The sequence below is a fragment of the Heptranchias perlo genome, chromosome 1, assembly GCF_035084215.1.
Source record: "Heptranchias perlo isolate sHepPer1 chromosome 1, sHepPer1.hap1, whole genome shotgun sequence".
NCBI classification, from domain to species: Eukaryota; Metazoa; Chordata; class Chondrichthyes; order Hexanchiformes; family Hexanchidae; genus Heptranchias; species Heptranchias perlo.
Window position 1 is genome coordinate 22,857,705 of NC_090325.1, and position 23,332 is coordinate 22,881,036.

General features: G+C 42.1%; 1 protein-coding gene across 2 annotated transcripts in view; it reads left to right on the plus strand.

Moving 5' to 3' along the window:
• The first annotated feature begins 2,532 nt into the window (after nt 1–2,532).
• rnf103 (ring finger protein 103) overlaps nt 2,533–23,332 on the plus strand; it is an 80,615-nt gene continuing 59,815 nt past the window's right edge. For both annotated transcript variants that reach the window (XM_067982263.1, XM_067982244.1), the window contains exons 1-2: nt 2,533–3,089; nt 13,646–13,785. In XM_067982263.1, the coding sequence (XP_067838364.1) occupies nt 2,864–3,089; nt 13,646–13,785 (366 nt within the window). In that variant the 5' untranslated portion in view covers nt 2,533–2,863. The remainder of the gene's footprint in view (nt 3,090–13,645; nt 13,786–23,332) is intronic.

Consider the following 23,332-nt stretch of genomic DNA (forward strand, 5'->3'; position numbering starts at 1 on the left):
CGGATGCTGAAAATCTGAAATAAAAACAGAAAATGCTGGAAATATTCAGCAAGTCAGAAAGAAAGAATTAACATTTCAGGTCATCGACAAAAGTTCATCGACCTGAAACAATTCTGTTTCTTTCTCCACAGATGCTGCCTGACTTGCTGAGCATTTCCAGTGTTTCCTGCACTGAAGTGTCAGTCTAGATTATATGCTCAAGTCTCTGGAGTGGGATTTGAATGCATAAACTTCTGACTTAGAGGCAAGAGTGCTATCTACTGAGCCATGGCTGACACCTTCCAGGAATCTATTATTAAGGAGGTTATAGCAGGGCACTCAGAAAATTTCAATGCAATCAGGCAGAGTCAACACAGCTTTGTGAAAGGGAAATCTTGTTTGACTAATTTATTAGAGTTCTTTGAGGAAGTAACAAGCAACGTGGATAAAGGGGATCCTGTGAATGTAGTGTACTTCGATTTCCCAGAAGGCTTTTGACAAGGTGCCACATCAAAGGCTACTACACAAAATAAAAGCTCATGGTGTAGGGGGTAACATATTAGCATGGATAAAGGATTGGTTAGCTAACAGGAAACAGAGAGTAGGCATGAATGGGTCATTTTCAGGTTGGTAAGATGTAACGAGTGGAGTGCCACAGGGATCAGTGCTGGGGCCTCAACTATTTACAATCTATATCAATGACTTGGATGAAGGGACTGAATGTATGGTTGCTAAATTTGCTGATGACACAAAGGTAGGTAGAAAAGTAAGTTGTGAAGAGGACATAAGGAGCCTGCAAAGGGATATAGATAGGTTAAGTGAGTGGGCAAAAATTTGGCAGATGGAGTATAATGTGGGAAAATGTGAACTTGTCCACTTTGGCAGGAGGAATAGAAAAGCAGTATATTATTTAAATGGAGAAAGATTGCACAACTGAGGTACAGAGGGATCAGGGTGTCCTAGTACATGAATCACAAAAAGTTAATATGCAGGTACAGCAAGTGATTAGGAAGGCAAATGGAATGTTGTCATTTATTGCAAGGGGAATGGAATATAAAAGTAGAGATGTTTTGCTACAGTTGTACAGGGCATTGGTGAGACCACATCTCGAATACTGTGTGCAGTTTTGGTCTCCTTATTTAAAAAAAGGACATAATTGCTTTAGAGGTGGTTCAGAGAAGGTTCACTCGACTGATTCCTGGGGGTTATCTCATGAGGAAAGGTTGGACAAGTTGGGCCTGTATACACGGGTGTTTAGAAGAATGAGAGGTGATCTTATTGAAACATACAAGATGCTGAGGGGATGTTTCCCCTTGTGGGAGAGACTAGAACTAGGGGGCCACAGTTTAAAAACAAGGGGGGGTCTCATTTAAGAAGGAAATGAGGAGAATTTTTTTCTGAGGGTCATGAGTCTGTGGAACTCTCTTCCCCAGAGAGCAGTGGAGGCAGGGTCATTGAATATTTTTAAGGCTGAGTTAGATAGATTCCTGATTAACAAGGGAGTCAAAGGTTATAGTAGGACAGGACGTCACAATCAGATCAACCATGATCTTATCAAATGGCAGAGCAGACTCGAGGGGCCAAATGGCCTACTCCTGCTCTTAGCTCGTATGTTAAAGATTAATCTCTTGGAAACTGCTGCAGCAACCTAAGAGAACTCACAGGGGCATTTAAAAAAGTTCTTTGAACACTTGTTTTAGTTATAAAAATATTGTAAATGGGGAATAAGGCAGCTTGCCTGGGTGGGGCAGTTGGAGGCAGGACATAACAGAATCACAGCACAGAAGGACACCATTCAGCCCATCGTACCTGCACCAGCTCTTTGAAAGAACTCTACAATTAGTCTCACTCCCCTAGCTCTGCAATTTTCCCCTACAAGCATATATCAATTCCCTTTTGAAAGTTACTATTGAAACTGCTTTCACTCAGCCTTTTCAGGTAATTGGCAAAAGAACCATAAATCTTTGTCCTCTGGTTAACAACCCTCCTGCCAGTGAGAACAGTTCCTTTCTATTTACTCTTTCAAAATACCTCATAATTTTGAGCACCTCTAATAAATCTCCCCTTAACCTTCTCTGCTCTGAGGAAAACAATCCCAGCTTCTCTAGTCTCCCCTCATAGCTGAAGCAGCCATTTGATGAAACCTCCAGGAATATGTCAAACCAGAGTTGTCAATCATATGTAGAGGCCTCCTGCCTGCAAGGTGCCCAAAGCACCCACTGCACTCCAATATGGGCAACCAGCAAAAAAGACACACAAGCTGTGGCCTGAGTGTCTGTGTAACTTTGCACTGAAGGTGAGGCCACTATTAATTTTTTTTTTAAAAACCTGCTCCATGCCAACCACGTCCCTGTTTCATTCCTCTCTAGACCAAAGAGGGAGAAATCGACCATAGCAACGACTCTTCCTTCACTAATACCCAAAGTTTCTGATTCTGTCGCTCTCGATTCGCGTCAGAGTTATATGTAAAAAAAAGTATGTAAATGAGATGACATGCGCATCGTCCGATGAGGTCAGCTGTTTTGTGCGCATGCGCATATCGCGCCTGGCCTTCACGCCGGCGCCATCTGATTGGGGCCCGCAAAATGGTGCTGCGCTCTCTCTCTCCCTTTGGGTGGGCCTGATTCTTGAGAGTAACGGCGATCAACACCAACCTAATAATAAAAAAAAATCAGAGAGGGAGACAGCCGCCGTCATAAATTTTGAGAGGAAGAGAGAAATTAATCGGGTTCGTGAAGGGATTTGACAGCGGGAATATTCCAGAAAAGGCAGCAGCGATTGAGATGCTCGTTGTGTTGTGGCAGCAGCTCCTGGAGTGCCCTGTTTAACAGACGGTCAAATAATACCTCCCCACCCCCACCGCCGCCGCCGCCGTTTGTTGAAGATGTGGCTGAAGCTGTTCTTCCTGCTCCTCTACTTCCTCGTCCTCTTCGTGCTGGCTCGGTTTTTCGAAGCCATCGTCTGGTACGAGACCGGGGTGTTCGCCACGCAGTTGGTGGATCCCGTGGCTCTGAGCTTCAAGAAGCTCCGGACTATCCTGGAGTGCAGGGGCATCTGCTACGCCGGCCTGCCCGAGAAGAAAGATGTCAGGGAGTTGGTGCAAAAATCAGGTATAAATAATCCGGCTTCATGATCGTGGGGATGCTTTTGGCCGTTGGGTTTTTTTTTATATCTTGTCCAAAAACATTCATCCACAAGGAATTGTTCAGCTATTTCCTGAATTTTTATTTAGATTTTTTTTTTGCTTTTTGTTGTTGGATATTTTCTCTCTCATCCCCAATCCTAGTGTTCCTTTGCAATTTTTTTTAAGTATTTGAACTTATATAGTGTCTTGTGTTATTGATACATCTCAAAGCACTTTGAGGTTAAGTGTTTATGAACTGTTGTTAAAGATCTAATTGAAAAAAATTGTTGTGCAAGTTTGCTTTTGTTTTTGGAATTTGGGTGGGGAGACGAGTTATGTGTCATTTTTGACCCACACATGCCACAGTGTCATGTTACTGAGTCAACAAATGTTTTTTTCGTAAAGATGGTATCTTTTTAAATGTGTACACCAGTGGATGATTATTTGCTGCTCAGCAGCTTTAGAAAATCTGGCTTAATGTGTGAACTTCATAGTATCGATGCAGGAAATGATTATGCCAGCTTATTAAAATGCTCTAAAGCTTATCAAGAGACCTCAATAGTTCAGAGGTAATGTTGGTGCCCATTTTTGATCGTGGTTTTAATCAGGAAAATTAGTATAATAATGTACTAAACTAGTTTTTTTAATGCTAATATTCAGTTTTTTTTTCAATTATAGTTTTAAAAATGTCTATTTTATAAATCAGCCAATTTTGTGCTTTAGCTGGTGATGTCCTTTTTTACATTTACATTTGGATTGAGGTTGTCAGTTTGAAAGCCACAAATTATTTCACAGTCTTTGATAGATTAAAGTTAGTTATGGTGTGTCGGAGGGGCAGAAAATGGTAGCCCATAAATTTGTGTTGTGTTTTTTTTCTTGGTGTGGGAGGGTGTAGCAAAATATTTTGTACTTTTGTGGGAAAAAAAGTTATGGATAGTCACTTAATAAAAATTATCTCCATGTTTGCTATAGTTTTTTTCCACAAAGTCAACACAACAGAATATGCAGTGTTTATAACTTGTGAAATTGTATTTTGAGGTATTGATCTGAGGGGCAAGATTTAATGCACTGCAACCTGCCATAAAGACTACTGCAAACCGTACTATCTACTTAAATGCTAATTTAATGATTGTTGCTGTGTAGGTCACTTGGCCAAACACAGTTTAAATGATTAGAGACAAGTGATGGAATCAGAAAGGGAAAAAAAGGAATTTAAAAATCTAGGGAATTGAGAGTAACAGGATAAACCTACTATTATTACTATTGCAGTGTTGGACTAGACATATTTTCTGCAGGATCAGTATTCTGTGGGGCACGGGGAGAAATTTTACACCTGTCAAATTACATTTTATCATTGGAAGATTTTATCATTGGAAGATTTGAACATGTAATGTGAAAGAAAATATATGTACATTCGAAAGATCTATTGAAAGGATTAAGTAATACATTGGAATTCTGTGGTTGGATCAGATTATGTGTAGATCAAGTACAGATTGTTGTCTGAAGTCAGCCCTTCTATTGTTGTTGTACACACTTGGCAATAAAGCATATGGGTACTGTGCCTCTCCCAGGTAAGCACTTCTTTCTGTACAGGTGTTCAGTAATCATGTTTATGCACAGCTTCAATGTGCAGACCACAGGGAGCTAATTTAGTTTGATTTCAGCACCAGGTGTTGTGCACATACATTTCTATTCTATGCTAGCCTTTTGATGTTGAAACTACAAAGTAGGTGTAATTTTTCTACTCTTTCTCCCCCCCCCCCCCCCCCCCCCCGTGCCTGCAAAAAGATAACGTCCAAAAATAACTAAAATTACATGTATTCTAATTTATGAATGGAAAATGCTCTGTCGTTTTTTCCTATATTAACATGATATAATATTTGTCGGTAAGAGAACTTTAAATTGATAGTTGTAATTTTCTAAGGAAATATTTAGTCTCAAGTATAGTAAAATTGTAGCATTTCAAATGGGCGGAAATAATGACCAGTTTTTTAAGTTCATTTAAAATTCTTTCTATATCTTGCTCCTTTCTTGCCTGTTGAAAACAGCAAGATAGGAAAAAAAATTTCTGCTGAAGCTGATCGTTTTAACTTTAGAGCACAATGCATTTTGGGTTGGTCAGTTTCTTTAAAAAAAAGTTTCCAGTTCATGCACTAATGCTGAAGCAACCCCAAATTATAGTAATACTAAATACAGATGTATCCTTATTAGTGTAATAACACTATGCTATGAAAAAAAGCTTTAAATTAAAACAAATGCTTGTCTTGTTTTACTCCCCTCATTCTCTTTCTGATTTGTAAATATGTTAACTTTTACTATTGTTATATTTCTATTTAATGCAACATTGAATCTCAATGTGAGGCAAATTATTTAAGGTTACTGCATACACAACATTCTGAGTATCCTACATAAGAACATAAGAAATAGGAGCAGGAGTAGGCCATATGGCCTCTCGAATCCACCTTTAAGGAAGTGGTAGCAGGGCACTTAGAAAATCATAATATGATTAGGCAGAGTCAGCATGGTTGTATGAAAGGGAAATCGTGTTTGACAAATCTATTAGAGTTTTTTGAGGATGTAACTAGCAGGGTAGATAAAGGGGAACCAGTGGATGTTGTACATTTGGATTTTCAAAAGGCATTTGATAAGGTGCCATAATAAGGTGCCATAAAATGAGCCCTTACACAAGGTAAGGGCTCATGGAGTTGGGGGTAATACATTAGCATGGATAGAGGATTGGTTAAAGGACAGGAAACAGAAAGTAGGGATAAACGGGTGATTCTCAGGTTGGCAGGCTGTAACTAGTGGGGTGCCGCAAGGATCGGTGCTTGGGCCTCAGCTATTTACAATCTATATTAATGACTTAGATGAAGGGACCAAGTGTAATGTATCCAAGTTTGCTGACAATACAAAGCTAGATGGGAAAGTAAGCTGTGAGGAAGACACAAACAATCAGCAAAGGGATATAGACAGGTTAAGGGAGTGGGCAAGAAGGTGGCAGATGGATTATAATGTGGGGAAATGTGAGGTTCTTCACTTTGGAAAGGAAAAATAGAAAAACAGAATATTTTTTAAATGGTGAGAAGCTATTAAATGTTGGTGTTTAGAGAGACTTGGATGAACTCGTACAAAAAACACAAAAAGTTAGCATGCAGGTACAGCAAGCAATTAGGAAAGCAAATGTCATGTTGGCCTTTATTGCAAGGGGGTTGGAGTACAAGAGTAAGGAAGTCTTACTACAATTTTACAGGGCTTTGGTGCGACCTCGCTTGGAGTACTGCGTACAGTTTTGGTCTCCTTATCTAAGGAAGGATATACTCGCCTTAGAGGCGGTACAATGAATGTTCACTAGAATTCCTGGGTTGAGAGAGTTGTCCTATGAAGAGAGGTTGAGTAGAATGGGTCTATACTCTCTGGAGTTTAGAAGAATGAGTGGTGATCTAATTGAAACACATAAGATTCTGAGGAGGCTTGACATGGTAGATGCTGAGAGGTTGTTTCCCATGGCTGGAGAGTCTAGAACTAGGGGGCACAATCGCAGGATAGGGGGTCGGCCATTTATGACTGAGATGAGGAATTTCTTCACTCAGACAGTTGTGAATCTTTGAAATTCTCTACCCCAGAGGGCTTTAGATGTTGAGTCATTGAATATATTCAAGGTTAAGATAGATGGATTTTTTGGACTCTAGGGGAATCAAGGGATATGAGGGTCAGGAGTTAAAGTGGAGTTGAGGTTTAAGGTCAGCCATGATCTTATTGAATGACAGAGCAGGCTTGAGGGGCCGTATGACCTACTCCTACTCCTGCTCCTATTTCTTATGTCCTTATGAGCCTGCTCCACCATTCAATAAGATCATGGCTGATCTTCTACCTCAACTCCACTATCCTGCCCTAGCCACATATCCCTTGATTCCCTTAGTGTCCAAAAAACTATCGATCTCAATCTTGAATATACTCAACGCCTGAGCATCCACAGCCCGCTGGATAAAAAGCTAACATTACAAAGATTCAGATAACGCTTTCTTTTCTGTCTCGCTGGCCACCATTTTTAAAAATTCATTGTCATCACTATGATGTCAGTAAAGCAGCAGCCCAACTGCACATGGATCAGTTAAGTCCTATACGCTGTTTGAAGGACTAAGCTCACAATGTGTCTAATTGGAGCAATCATAGAACCATAGAAAAGATACAGCACAGAAGGGACCCATTCGGCCCATCGCATCCATGCCGGCTCGAAGAACAACCAGGTGCCCATTCTAATCCCACCTTCCAGCACCCGGTCCGTAGCCCTGCAGCTTACAGCACTTTAGGTGCAGGTACTTTTTAAAAAGAGTTGAGGGTACTTACTCACCAATAACCTGCTCGCCGATGCTCAGTTTGGGTTCCGCCAGGACCACTCAGCTCCAGACCTCATTACAGCCTTGGTCCAAACATGGACAAAAGAGCTGAATCCCAGAGGTGAGGTGAGAGTGACTGCCTCTACCACCAATTCGGACAGCGAATTCCATTGACCCACTACCCTCTGGGTAAAAAAGTTTTTCCTCGTCCCCTCTAATCCTTCCGTCAATCAGCTTAAATCTATGTCCTCCAGTCCTTGAACTCTCCACTCGGGGAAACAGGTACTTCCTGCTACTCTATCTAGGCCCCTCATAATTTTGTACACCTCAATCAAGTCTCCCCTCAGCCTCCTCTGCTCCAAGGAAAACAACCCCAGCCTATCCAATCTCTCTTCGTAGCTGCAATTTTCAAGCCCTGGCAACATTCTTGTAAATCTTCTCTGAACTCTCTCCAGAGCAATTACATCCTTCCTGTAATATGGTGACCAGAACTGCGCACAATACTCCAGCTGTGGCCTTACCAGCGTTTTATACAGTTCCATCATTACATCCCTGCTTTTGTATTCTATACCTCGGCTAATAACGGAGAGCATGTTCAATTAGCATAGCTAATTCAAGTCAAAATAAAATCGTTGTGTCGCAATTATCAAAGTAAAGAAAGTACCGTAAATTTAAATCTTGTTTGAATTTGGTAATTTCAAGAGTGAGTTTGAGTAATTCTTTGGAATATGATGCAACGGACAAGCCGCACTTACCAATAACCCGCTCACCGATGCTCAGTTTGGGTTCCGCCAGGACCACTTGGCGCCAGACCTCATTACAACCTTGGTCCAAACATGGACAAAAGAGCTGAATTCCAGAGGTGAGGTGAGAGTGACTGCCCTTGACATCAAGGCAGCATTTGACCGAGTGTGGCACCAAGGAGCCCTAGTAAAATTGAAGTCAATGGGAATCAGGGGGCAAACTCTCCAGTGGCTGGAGTCATAACTAGCATGAAGGAAGATGGTAGTGGTTGTTGGAAGCCAATCATCTCAACCCCAGGACATTGCTGCAGGAGTTCCTCAGGGCAGTGTCCTTGGCCCAACCATCTTCAGCTGCTTCATCAATGACCTTCCCTCCATCATAAGGTCAGAAATGGGGATGATCGCTGATGATTGCACAGTGTTCAGTTCCATTCGCAAGCCCTCAGATAAGGAAGCAGTCCGTGCCCGCAGGCAGCAAGACCTGGACAACATCCAGGCTTGGGCTGATAAATGGCAAGTAACATTCGTGCCAGGCAATGACCATCTCCAATAAGAGAACATCTAACCACCTCCCCTTGACATTCAACGGCATTACCATCACCAAATCCCCTACCATCAACATCCTGGGGGTCACCATTGACCAGAAACTTAACTGGACCAGCCATATAAATACTGTGCCTACAAGAGCAGGTCAGAGGCTGGGTACTCTGCGGCGAGTGACTCACCTCTTGACTCCCCAAAGCCTTTCCATCATCTACAAGGCACAAGTCAGGAGTGTGATGGAATACTCTCCACTTGCCTGGATGAGTGCAGCTCCAACAACACTCAAGAAACTTGACACCATCCAGGACAAAGCAGCCAACTTGATTGGTACCCCATCCACCACCCTAAACATTCACTCCCTTCAGCACCAGCGCACTATGGCTGCAGTGTGTGCCATCCTTGGGATGCACTGCAGCAACTCACCAAGGCTTCTTTGACGTCACCTCCCAAACCTGCGACCTCTACCACCTAGAAGGACAAGGGCAGCAGGCACATGGGAACAATACCACCTGCACGTTCCCCTCCAAGTCACACACCATCCCGACTTGGAAATATATCGCCGTTCCTTCATCGTTGCTGGGTCAAAATCCTGGAACTCCCTTCCTAACAGCACTGTGGGAGAACCTTCACCAGACGGACTGCAGCGGTTCAAGAAGGCGGCTCACCACCACCTTCTCAAGGGCAATTAGGGATGGGCAATAAATGCTGGCCTCACCAGCGATGCCCATATCCCGTGAATGAATTTTTAAAAAAACACTATGGAAAAAAATCACACTGAAAACAATATGCTGTAATGTGTAAAGTTCTTAATTTGCCACCTCATATTGCTGTCACAAGTATCCCCACTAGTATACTCTCCCAATGCAATTCCGTTTGGAAGGGGATTAATGTTTATATTTGTTGTCATTCATAGTTTAAGTTGACAGAATGAAAATTTCACTTGTCCATCATTATACTTTACTGACGTTGTGACGATGCTGGATTTTTAAAAAAAAACTGGAATCATTGAAATGTAATCCTTGTACTAGGATACTTGGAATGTTGTATATGTAGCAATCCCAGAGTAGCTTGTTTCACTCACAAATGTTGAAATGCAATGTTGCACTTGTCACCTAAATTCTTAACTGCCCCTCTGAGGTTTTTTTTGGGAGACAAGTTCTGATCTACTTCAATAAGAAAGTTTTATTGAATATGGTTTCAAAAATGTATTAATTATTTATAGATGATTTTGTAGGGTTTTTAAGGAGAGAATACTTTGAGATGGGTGTCTGATGATGCCATTTTTGAGTAGTGGGATACAATATGTTTGGGCTTCACATGACAAGTTCCTATTTCCAGCTAGCTGGTCTGGGTAAAGTTTGAAAAACTAGAATGAATTAATCTGGGCACTCTTGTACAAAGTTCAGAGACTAGTTGAAAAACTGGATTGGTAGAACCTGAGACTGTGCCTTGGGGAAAAGGGGGAGGTAGGGAGAGAAGGGATCCAAAGAACAGAGTAAACTAAAGACTTACTAAATTCTTAAATTATGACCATATTTCAAACTTGTGTGTGTGTATTTTTCTTAAAATCTCATTTTGGTGACTTTCTATTGCACAAAATAAATTTGCTTCTGTTTTTGAACATTTTTATAGCTTTAGGCTAATCATCTGTATCATAGTAGGTACAGCACATGAGGAGGCCTGTGCCGGCTCTTTGTAAGAGCTATCCAACTAGTCCCATTCCACTGCTCTTTCCCCATAGCCCTGCAATTGTTTTCCCTTCAAGTATTTATCCAGTTCCCCTTTGAAAGTTACTATTGAATCTGCTTCCACCACCCTTTCTGGCAGTGCATTCCAGATCATTACAATTTGCTGCGTAGAAAAATGCTTCTTCGTATTGCCTCTGGCTCTTTTGCCGATCACTTTAAATCTGTGTCCTCTGGTTACCGACCCTTCTGCCACTGGAAACAGTTACTCCTTATTTACTCTGTCAAAATTTGATTTTGAAAATTTTGAACACCTCTATCAAGACTCCCCTTAACCTTTTCTGTTCCCAGCTACATGTACAGAATATTTAATTAAATGAAAAGATGTACAATTTCCTTTCCTTAAAGTGGTATTTGGAACGTTAGTTAAAATAAGACATCTTTTGCTTTCCCTTTCAAGTCTCCTTTCATTTCAGCAGGATGAATTATGGCTGATTTGGGAGTGAGGATATATGCCAGTGCCATTTTTATTTATCACAGCCAGCCTGTAAGCCCTAAGTGTGACTTTTACACCGAATTGACCAAAACACTTTCAAACTTTTGGAATTGCCGTGTCAAGCTGGTGTGTAATTTTAGTTCATAGTTCTTTAGATAGTAAAATCTCTGATCTTTATATTACTGGAGTTGGCTTTCTGATTAAACCTGTTGTGCTTCAGTACAAATATAAAATTTTATAATCTTTCATTGTAACAATAAGCATTTGCTAGCACAATTCAATGCTAAATACAGTATTTTCTATGCAGAGGCAAAATGTGTTCATTTTTAACTTCTTAAAAAGTTGACATATTTTGAAAAATATTTTTTGATCAAAATTTGCTTACGTTTTATTTGACCATGCTGTGGAAAGCCAGGTTATTGGTAGTCAAGGAGGGAACAAGGATGAGCAGTGGCTACAAACCTAGTTTTGTAATACAAATAAGCAAACTTTTGTGTTTTTTATATATATATATATGTATCATTTTCAAACAATAGTAGTAATTTTCCCGCCACCTGTTCATGTTCTCCGTGCAAATTTCCTGCTCTCAGGCCTCTTTCACGAGTGCTATTTTGATGGTACAAGGAAGGGCGAAAATAGCCTAGAGTTGTTTATAAAAACAGATAATATTGGAAAAGCTCAGCAAGTGTTCAGCAAAACCTCTGCTCTGTCCGCAAACGTGACCCTGACCTGCCGGTCGCTTGCCATTTAATTGCACTTCCCACTCCCACATTTAAAAAATCTTATTTCTGCACACATTTCTGTCAACTTTTTCCTTTTACAAATTCTCCTGTCCACATTTCTAATGGAAACTGCCTATATAAACTTGTCAGTTGTTTATGAAGGCCCTGCAGCGCCACCAATGGGTTTAATTACAGGATGACCAAGTTTCCATTATAAATGTGGACATATGAACACAAAAAGATTGGCTGGTTCATTGAACTTGTCCCAAACAGTCGTGACACAACAAAGCATCATGACTCCCAGTGTTTCCTCTCACTATTAGTCGTGTAATCTCCTGGGAAAGGCAAAAGAACAGATTAAAAAACCCGAGACCAATTCAGGGGGGCTGGGGGTGGGGGTGGGGGGAAGGTTTAAGAATTTATAATGGAAACATAAAAATAAGGACAGAATGTATAACTTTAAAATGGGGACTAAAGCACGTCTGTGTGCCCATGTCCAATTAATATTTGTGTTTGCTAACTTTTTTTTAATTCATTCCCGGAATGTGAGCGTCACTGGCAAAGCCAGCATTAACACCCATCCGTAGTTGCCCTTGAGAAGGTGGTGGTAGGCAGTTCATGTGGTGAAGGTGCTCCCATAGTGCTGTTAAGTGGTTTGCTAGGCCACTTCAGAGGTTTGGGACTGGAGTCACATGTAGACCAGACGGACAAGAATGGCAAGTTTACTTCTCTAAATGGCATTAGTGAACCAGTTGGGTTTTTAATGACAATCCAATAGCTTCCAAGGTCACTTTTACTGATGCCAGCTTTTTATTTTCAGGCTTATTTTTACTGAATTTAATTTATCAAACTGCCATTCTAGCATTGATACAGTTTAATAGGAAGACAAATATTGTCTATCTATGTATACATCTGCTGGATTATTCAAATATAGAAATAAATTTACTATAGACAATTTACAACTTACCAAAGCAATTAGCATTAGAAATGTAGAAAAGGTATGTGATAGAAACTTTGCATAAAAGAAAATTACACAAAATTTCTGTACTCCTGTTAAATATATCTAAAACTCAATATAAACACACAGGTTTATTTTACACCCAGTTAATAGATTGGGCAGATAGGTGTCAGGTGACATTTAATGCAGAACAGTGTGAGGCAATATATTTTGGTAGGAAGACTAAGGAGAGGAAGTATATACTAAATGGTAAAACTTTAAAAGAAATTGAGTTTCAGCTACATATCTTTAAAAGTGGGAGGACAAGTTGATATTTTTTTTAAAAAGAGCTTGTGGGATCCTAGGTTTTATAAATATGGGCATAAATTACAAAAGCAGAGAGGTAATGCTAAACCAAACAAATCATTGGTTAAGCCATAGTTAGAATATTGTCTAATTTTGGGCACTCTTTAGGAAGATATTAAGACCGTGGAGAGGGCACTAAAGAGATTTACCAAGATGATACCAGGGATGAGAGGCTTTAGTTATGAGAAGAGACTAGGGAAGTTGGGGCACTTTTCACTAGAACAGAAAAGGTTAAGGGAAGATCTGATTGAGCTAATCAAAATTATGTGGAGTTTTGATGAGGTACATTGGGGAAATACTATTTTCATTGGTCAGTGAGAGAGTACAAATTTAAGATTTTCACCAAAAGGGAGCAGTTAGGAGAATTTGTTTAATCCAGAACATGGATGTCTTACAAGAAACAGGGGTGTAATATAATTCAAAATAGCTTTTAAATGGGAAGTAAATAAATATTTGAAAAAGAAAAAGATAAACGGGCAGGAAAATGGGACTAGCGGACAGCACTTTGAGAGTTGGCATAGGCCAAATGGCCACCTCCTGTGCTGTAAGATTCTGTAATTCTTCTGTGTAGCCAGATAATAAATGCCAGTTTTCCCATTTAGTTCATTTTAGATGTATAACTTCATAAAAAGTAACTATATACTAAAGTATATTATTCTAATGTCTTATACCTTCTAATATTTTACAGTGTTTTTTAATCTTTGTCACCGCAGGTGATTTGATGGAGGGTGAGCTTTATTCCGCACTTCGTGAAGAGGAAGCGTCGGAATCGGCCACCAGCACTAACTTCAGTGGTGAGATGCATTTCTACGAGCAAGTAGAAGACACTAAGGATGGGATATGGCTGGTCCAAGTAATGACTTTCTTTTATGTTTTTCAAAATGCTGCATTAAGACCTCTGAAATTTTAAAATACTTCATTTTTTTTTTACAAAATCTTAAACTAAAATTAAGTTACAAATAACAAGGATAGTGAGTACCCTGATGGAAAATGTTCAGAGTGGCAGTAATGAGCTAAACTCTATACCCTTCCTCACTCATCAGAAAGACATTGGTAGGACTTGGACAGTGAACAGTCAACCCCACAACAAATGAGGGCATGGCAACATGGGGGAGAGGGGTTGGAGACTGGAGTGGGAGAGAGACCCAAACCCCTACCCTACACAAAAGGAAAGCACATATAATGATATTGCATAGCATTATAAACAACACAAATCTTTTATACACCCTCATTGCTAGTAAGAATCACTGATTCTGGGAGAAATGAAGGGGAGGAAAATGGGTGGCAATGAAGTAGATAGGGAAGGGGCAGAAGCTGGAATGGTGTTTTAGGGTGAGGCAGAAAGTAGAGTGCCTAATTCAGAGGAGTAGGGACTAAGTTCCATCAATGTAATTTTTTTTCTAGGAGCCACTTAATGTAAATGATTCATTTATGTGGAGGTAAATATAAGAAATAGGAGCAGGAGTAGGCCGTATGGCCCATCAAGCCTGCTCCACCATTCAATAAGATCATGGCTAATCTTCAACCTCAACTCCACTTTCCTGCCCGATCCCAAAATCCTTTGATTCCCCTAGAGTCCAAGTATCTATCCATCTCCACCTTGAATATATTCAATGACTTAGCATCCACAGCCCTCTGGGGTAGAGAATTCCAAAGATTCACACCCCTCTGCATGAAGAAATTCCTCCTCATCTCAGTCTTGAACAGCCAACCCCTTATTCTGCAACTATGTCCCCTAGTTCTAGATAGCGGAAACAATCTCTCAGCATCTACCCTATCAAGCCCCCTCATAATCTTATATGTTTCAATTACATCACCTCTCATTCTTCTAAACTCCAGAAAGAATAGGCCCTTTTTACTCAACCTCTCCTCATAGGACAACCCTCTCATCCCAGGAATCAATCTAGTGAACCTTTGTTGCACTGCCTCCAAGGCAAGTATATCCTTCCTTTAGATAAGGAGACCAAAACTGTACGCAGTACTCCAGGTGAGGTCTCACCAAAGTCCTGTAGAATTGTAGTAAGACTTGCTTACTGTTGTACTCCAACCCCCTTGTGATAAACATCCACATGCCATTTGCTTTCCTAATTGCACCTGCATGGTAACTTTTTGTGTTTCTTCTACAAGGACACCCAAGTCTCTCTGAACACCAACATTTAATAGTTTCTCATCATTTTTTTTTTAAATTCTGTTTTTCTATTCTTCCTACCAAAGTGAATGACCTCACATTACCCCACATTGTACTCCATCTGCCACCATCTTGCCCATTCACTTAACCTGTCTATATCCCTTTGCAGACTCTTTGTGTCCTCCTCACAGCTTACTTTCCCACCTAGCTTTGTACCGCAGCAATCTTGGATGCATTACACTCGGTCGCTTCATCTAAGTCATTAATAAAGATTGTAATAGCACCGATCCTTGCGGCACCCCACTAGTTACAGCCTGCCAACCTGAGAATGACCCGTTTATCCCTACTATCTGTTTTCTGTCTGTTAATTAACCCTCGATCCATGCTAATATATTACCCCAACCCCATAAGCCCTTACCTTGTGTAACAACCTTTTATGTGGCACCTTAATGAATGCCTTTTGAAAATCCAAATATATTACATCCATTGGTTCCCCTTTATCTACCCTGCTAGTTACATCCTAAAAAAACTCTAATAAAGTTGTCAAACATGATTTCCCTTTCATAAAACCATGTTGACTCTGCCTAATCATATTATGATTTTTCTAAGTGCCTTGTTACCACTTCCTTAATAATGGATTCCAGCATTTTCCCGATGAACGATGTCAGGCTAACTGGCCTGTAATTCCCTGTTTTCTCTCTCCCTCCCTTCGTGAATAGCGGGGTAACATCTGCTACCTTTCAGTCCACTGGGACCGTTCCAGAATCTAGAGAATTTTGGAAGATCACAACCAATGCATTCACTATCTCTGCAGCCACCTCTTTTAGTACCCTCGGATGTAGGCCATCAGGTCCGGGGGATTTGTCGGCTTTTAGTCCCATTAGTTTGTCCACTACTTTTTCTCTACTGATATTAATTGTTTTAAGTTCCTCACTCTCATTTACCCTTGGTTCCCCACTATTTTTGGTATGCTTTTACTGTGAAGACAGATACAAAATATTTGTTTAACGCATCTGCCATTTCCTGATTCCCCATTATAATTTCTTCTGTCTCAGCCTCTAAGGGACCAACGTTTATTTTTGCTACTCTCTTCCTTTTTATATACTTGTAGAAGCTCTTACAATCCGTTTTTATATTTCTTGCTAGTTTACTTTCATATTCTATTTTCTCCCTCTTTATCAATTTTTTGTTCGTCCTTTGTTGGTTTCTAAAACTCTCCCAATCCCCAGGCTTATTACTCTTCTTGGCAACATTATAGGCCTCTTCTTTCAATCTAATACTCTCCTTAACTTTAGTTAGCCACGGGCGGATCACTTTTCCTGTGGAGTTTTTATTTGTCAATGGAATGTATACTTGTTGAGGATATTGAAGTATTTCTTTAAATGTTTACCATTGTTTTTCAACTGTCAAACCCTTCAATTTAATTTCCCAATCTACCTTTGACAACTTGCCCCTCATACCTATGTATTTGGCTTTATTTAAGTTTAAGGCTCTAGTTTCGGACTTAAGTACGTTACTTTCAAACTCAATGTGAAATTCTATTATATTATGATCGTTCTTCTCCAGAGGTTCTTTTACTGTGAGATTACTATTAATTAACCCTACCTCATTACACAATACAGGTTCTAAAATAGCCAGTTCCCTGGTTGGTTCTATGACGTATTGCTCTTAGAAACCATCTCGATTACATTCCATGAACTCGTCTTCCACACTACCTTTGCCAATTTGATTTGCCCAGTCTATATGCAGATTAAAGTCCCCCATGATGACTGCATTTCCTTTGTTGCAAGCTCCCATTATTTCATGATTAATACTCTGTTCAATGGTATTGCTACTATTAGGGGGCCTATAAACTAGTCCCACCAGTGTTTTCTACCTCTTGTTATTTCTGATTTCCACCCATATTGATTCTACTTCCTGATCTTCTGAGCCAAGATCCTTTCTCACCACTGTCCTTATGTCATCCTTTTATTGTTAGGGCTACACGCCCTCCTTTTCCATTCTGCCTGTCTTTTCTAAATGTCATGTATCCTGGAATATTTAGTTCTCAACCATGGTCATTTTGTAACCATGTCTGTGTAATGGCTATTAGGTCAAACCCATTTATCTCTATTTGTGCAATTAATTCATCTCTCTTGTTACGAATGCTGTGTGCATTCAGATAAAGAGCCTTTAATTTTAACTTTTTACCATTTTTTTCCTGCTTTGACCTTACTTGTTGTTGCACTATTATTGGTGAACTCTCTGTCCCTTCCTGCCACACTCTGCTTATCTTTACTCAAGTCATCAACTGTTCTATTGTCTTAACTTTTTTCTCATTAGATTTCTAAATTTCCCCTCACCTGACCCTCCCCCCGCAACCACCCCCCCCCCCCCCCCACTTTTAAGTGTACAGCCCTAGTTATTCGATTCACCAGGACCCTGGTCCCAACCCGGTTTAAGTGGAGCCCGTCCTGTCGGAACAGCTCCCTTTTTCTCCAGTACTACTGCCAGTGCCCCATGAATCGAAACCCCTTCTTTCCACCCCACTCTTTGAGCCACGCATTTTACACTGATCTGTTTGTCCCTATGCTAATTTGCACGTGGCTCAGGTAATAATCATAGAATCATAGAAGTTACAACATGGAAACAGGCCCTTCGGCCCAACATGTCCATGTCGCCCAGTTTATACCACTAAGCTAGTCCCAATTGCCTGCACTTGGCCCATATCCCTCGATACCCATCTTCCCCATGTAACTGTCCAAATGCTTTTTAAAAGACAAAATTGTACCCGCCTCTACTACTGCCTCTGGCAGCTCGTTCCAGACACTCACCACCCTTTGAGTGAAAAAATTGCCCCTCTGGATCCTTTTGTATCTCTCCCCTCTCACCTTAAATCTGTGCCCCCTCGTTATAGACTCCCCTACCTTTGGGAAAAGATTTTGACTATCGACCTTATCTATGCCCCTCATTATTTTATAGACTTCTATAAGATCACCCCTTAACCTCCTACTCTCCAGGGAATAAAGTCCCAGTCTGTCTAACCTCTCCCTGTAAGTCAAACCATCAAGTCCCGGTAGCATCCTAGTAAATCTTTTCTGCACTCTTTCTAGTTTAATAATATCCTTTCTATAATAGGGTGACCAGAACTGTACACAGTACTCCAAGTGTGGCCTCACCAATGCCCTGTACAACTTCAACAAGACATCCCAACTCCTGCATTCAATGTTCTGACCAATGAAACCAAGCATGCTGAATGCCTTCTTCACCACCCTATCCACCTGTGACTCCACTTTCAAGGAGCTATGAATCTGTACTCCTAGATCTCTTTGTTCGATAACTCTCCCCAACGCCCTACCATTAACGGAGTAGGTCCTGGCCCGATTCGATCTACCAAAATGCATCACCTCACATTTATCTAAATTAAACTCCATCTGCCATTCATCGGCCCACTGGCCCAATTTATCAAGATCCCGTTGCAATCCTAGATAACCTTCTTCACTGTCCACAATGCCACCAATCTTGGTGTCATCTGCAAACTTACTAACCATGCCTCCTAAATTCTCATCCAAATCATTAATATAAATAACAAATAACAGCGGACCCAGCACCGATCCCTGAGGCACACCGCTGGACACAGGCATCCAGTTTGAAAAACAACCCTCTACAACCACCCTCTGTCTTCTGTCGTCAAGCCAATTTTGTATCCAATTGGCTACCTCACCTTGGATCCCATGAGATTTAACCTTATGTAACAACCTACCATGCGGTACCTTGTCAAATGCTTTGCTGAAGTCCATGTAGACCACGTCTACTGCACAGCCCTCATCTATCTTCTTGGTTACCCCTTCAAAAAACTCAATCAAATTCGTGAGACATGATTTTCCTCTCACAAAACCATGCTGACTGTTCCTAATTAGTCCCTGCCTCTCCAAATGCCTGTAGATTCTGTCCCTCAGAATACCCTCTAACAACTTACCCACTACAGATGTCAGGCTCACTGGTCTGTAGTTCCCAGGCTTTTCCCTGCCGCCCTTCTTAAACAAAGGCACAACATTTGCTACCCTCCAATCTTCAGGCACCTCACCTGTAGCGGTGGATGATTCAAATATCTCTGCTAGGGGACCCGCAATTTCCTCCCTAACCTCCCATAACGTCCTGGGATACATTTCATCAGGTCCCGGAGATTTATCTACCTTGATGCGCGTTAAGACTTCCAGCACCTCCCTCTCTGTAATATGTACACTCCTCAAGACATCACTATTTATTTCCCCAAGTTCCCTAACATCCATGCCTTTCTCAACCGTAAATACCGATGTGAAATATTCATTCAGGATCTCACCCATCTCTTGTGGTTCCGCACATAGATGACCTTGTTGATCCTTAAGAGGCCCTACTCTCTCCCTAGTTACCCTTTTGCCCTTTTTGTATTTGTAGAAGCTCTTTGGATTCACCTTTGCCTGATCTGCCAAAGCAATCTCATATCCCCTTTTTGCCCTCCTGATTTCTCTCTTAACTCTACTCCGGCAATCTCTATACTCTTCAAGGGATCCACTTGATCCCAGCTGCCTATGCATGTCATATGCCTCCTTCTTATTTTTGACTAGTGCCTCAATCTCCCGAGTCATCCAAGGTTCCCTACTTCTACCAGCCTTGCCCTTCACTTTATAAGGAATGTGCTTACACTGAACCCTGGTTAACACACTTTTGAAAGCCTCCCACTTACCAGACGTCCCTTTGCCTGCCAACAGACTCTCCCAATCAACTTCTGAAAGTTCCTGTCTAATACCATCAAAATTGGCCTTTCCCCAATTTAGAATTTTAACTTTTGGGCCAGACCTATCCTTCTCCATAGCTATCTTAAAACTAATGGAATTATGATCACTGGTCCCAAAGTGATCCCTCACTAACACTTCTGTCACCTGCCCTTCCTTATTTCCCAAGAGGAGGTCAAGTTTTGCCCCCTCTCTAGTCGGGCCATCCACATACTGAATGAGAAATTCCTCCTGAATACACTCAACAAATTTCTCTCCATCCAAGCCCCTAATGCTATGGCTGTCCCAGTCAATGTTGGGAAAGTTAAAGTCCCCTACTATTACCACCCTATTTTTCTTGCAGCTGTCTGTAATCTCCTTACATATTTGCTCCTCAATTTCCCGTTGACTATTTGGGGGTCTGTAGTACAATCCTATCAAAGTGATCTCTCCCTTCTTATTTTTCAGTTCTACCCATATGGACTCAGTGGGCGAACCCTCGGATATATCCCCTCTCACTACTGCCGTGATGTTCTCCCTAATCAAGAACGCAACTCCCCCTCCTCTCTTACCTCCTGCTCTATCTTTCCTATAGCATCTGTACCCTGGAACATTGAGCTGCCAGTCCTGCCCCTCCCTTAGCCATGTTTCAGTAATAGCTATAACATCCCAGTCCCATGTACCCATCCATGCCCTGAGTTCATCTGCCTTGCCCATCAGACTTCTTGCATTGAAATAAATGCAGTTTAATCTAGTCTTCCCTTGGTCTTTGCCCTGCTTTCTCAGACCATCTGTCCGGTCATGTTCTGTACACTCTCCCTTACTGCCTTTTGTTTCTGTCACCACTTTATTTCCCACTGACTTCCTGCATCGGTTCCCATCCCCCTGCCACATTAGTTTAAACCCTCCCCGACAGCACTAGCAAACACTCCCCCTAGGACATTGGTTCCAGTCCTGCCCAGATGCAGACCGTCCAATTTGTACTGGTCCCACCTCCCCCAGAACCGGTTCCAATGGCCCAGGAATTTGAATCCCTCCCTCTTGCACCATCTCTCAAGCCACGTATTCATCTTAGCTATCCTGTCATTCCTACTCTGACTAGCCCGTGGCACTGGTAGCAATCCTGAGATTACTACCTTTGAGGTCCTACTCTTTAGTTTAACTCCTAACTCCCTAAATTCAGCTTGTAGGACCTCATCCTGTTTTTTACCTATATCGTTGGTGCCTATATGCACCACGACAACTGGCTGTTCACCCTCCCCCTCCAGAATGTCCTGCAGCCGCTCCGAGACATCCTTGACCCTTGCACCAGGGAGGCAACATACCATCCTGGAGTCTCGGTTGCGTCCGCAGAAACGCCTGTCTATTCCCCTTACAATCGAGTCCCCTATCACTATAGCTCTGCCACTCTTTTTCCTGCCCTCCTGTGCAGCAGAGCCAGCCACGGTGCCATGAACCTGGCCACTGCCACCTTCCCCTGGTGAGCCATCTCCGCCAACAGTATCCAAAACGGTATACCTGTTTTGGAGGGAGATGACCGCAGGGGACCCCTGCACTGCCTTCCTACTCTTCCTCTGTCTGTTGGTCACCCATTCACTATCTCCCTCAGTAATTTTTATCTGCGGTGTGACCAACTCACTGAACGTGCTATCCACGACTTTCTCAGCATCGCGGATGCTCCAAAGTGAGTCCATCCGCAGCTCCAGAGCCGTCAAGCGGTCAAACAATAGCTGCAGCTGGACACACTTCCCGCAGGTGAAGGAATCAGGGATACAGGAAGGAGCCCTGAATTCCTTCACCTGCGGGAAGGAGCCCTGAATTCCCACATCCCACAAGAGGAACATGACACGGCGCTGGGATCTCCTGCCATGACTTAACCCTTAAATTAGCTTAAGAACAACTACAATGTCAAGAGATTATTACCTTTTGAGGTTCTGCTTATTAATTTAGACCCTAGCTCCTCAAACTGTCTCAGCGGAACTTCATTCTTAGTTCTACCTATGTCATTGGTTCCCATGTGGACCACGACAACTGGATCCTCCCCCTCATGCTCCAAGTTCTTTTCCAGCCACGAGGAGATGTCCTTAACCCTGGCAACGGGCAGGCAACACAACCTTCGGGACTTTGTCGCGGCAACAAAGAACAGTGTCTATCCCCCAACTATACTGTCCCCTACGACTACTACATTCCTTTTCACTCCCCCAACTTGAAACGCCTCCTGTACCACAGTGCCGTGGTCAGTTTGCCCATCTTCCCTGCAGTTCTTGCTCTCGCTCTCCTCTTGGTCTTTATCGCCTCCTGCTCTCGCTGAAGTGCATGAATTTTGACGAACTATAGTCTCCACTCACGTTACTGTCTGCATGTTTACTTTTTTTAATAGGAAACAAATGGAACAGCCCCTTCACATAGAATTTCAGATGGCATTTTTGTGATATCTGTCACACATAGCAGGAAGATATCTTATATTTCTTATCATGTTTTCTGGAGAGAAGAGATTGCTTTAAGTATGTAGGCATACTAGAGAATGCTTTCAACGTCAATAAGAAACGCATTGCTTTCACCAGATTTGACAAGTAACCATATGAGCCCCCCAACCCATATTCACGGCCACCGCCTTTACCTTGCCAACTCGTGTGGCATCTTTACTCCCATCGTGTCAATCATGAATAAGGCCATCTCTGATCATTTCCTTGTATTCCTCTCCACCCACATCCCACTTCCTTCTGTGTCCGCCTCTGGAAAAAGCTTCTCCCCCGCCATATTGCTTACAATTGCACTTTCAACTTCCCAATTGTCCAGCCTTTGGCCCTCCATTCACCACGACGTTTCTGCAGCTACCAATCTGCTCAATCACACCCTCACTTCCACCTTTGATGCCCTTGTTCCTATTAAAACTATTACTCTCTCACCCTGGTCGTTCCCCTGTTATGGCCCTCATCTGCGCTCCCTTAAGTCCAAGGGACGCAAACTTGAACGTTTATGGTGGACAACTGGTTTTGCCATTCATCACCTGATCTGGCTGGATCATATAAAACACTATCGGGTCCTGCTGTCCTCTGCTAAAACTGCTCACTATTCCAGGATCATCCTGGAATGCAAAGATAACTCCCAGCTTCTCTTCACTGCAAACTGTCTTCTTAAACCCCTCTCCCCTGCCCCTCCGCCCTCACCGCCAACGAAAAGTGCGAGGAATTCATGGACTTCGTCATTAAGATTGAGACTATCCATTCAGCTGCCTCTGCCTCCCTTCTCCTAGCCCATCAAGCCAAACTTCCCCTAAGGATCCCCCCTGCCCCAGCCCTGAACTCGCATCTTTCTCTAGTTTCTCCCTGAACTCGCATCTTTCTCTAGTTTCTCTCCTAACTTCCCTCAGGTCCTCTCTGAGCTCATCTTGACCACGAGACCCGCTTCCTGCTCCCTCGACCCCATTCCCACCAAACTGCTGACCACCCAACTTCCCTTCCTGGCCCCCACGTTAGCTGATATTGTTAACGGTTCCCTCTCCTCGAGTACTGTCCTCCTCCCCTTCAAATCTGCCA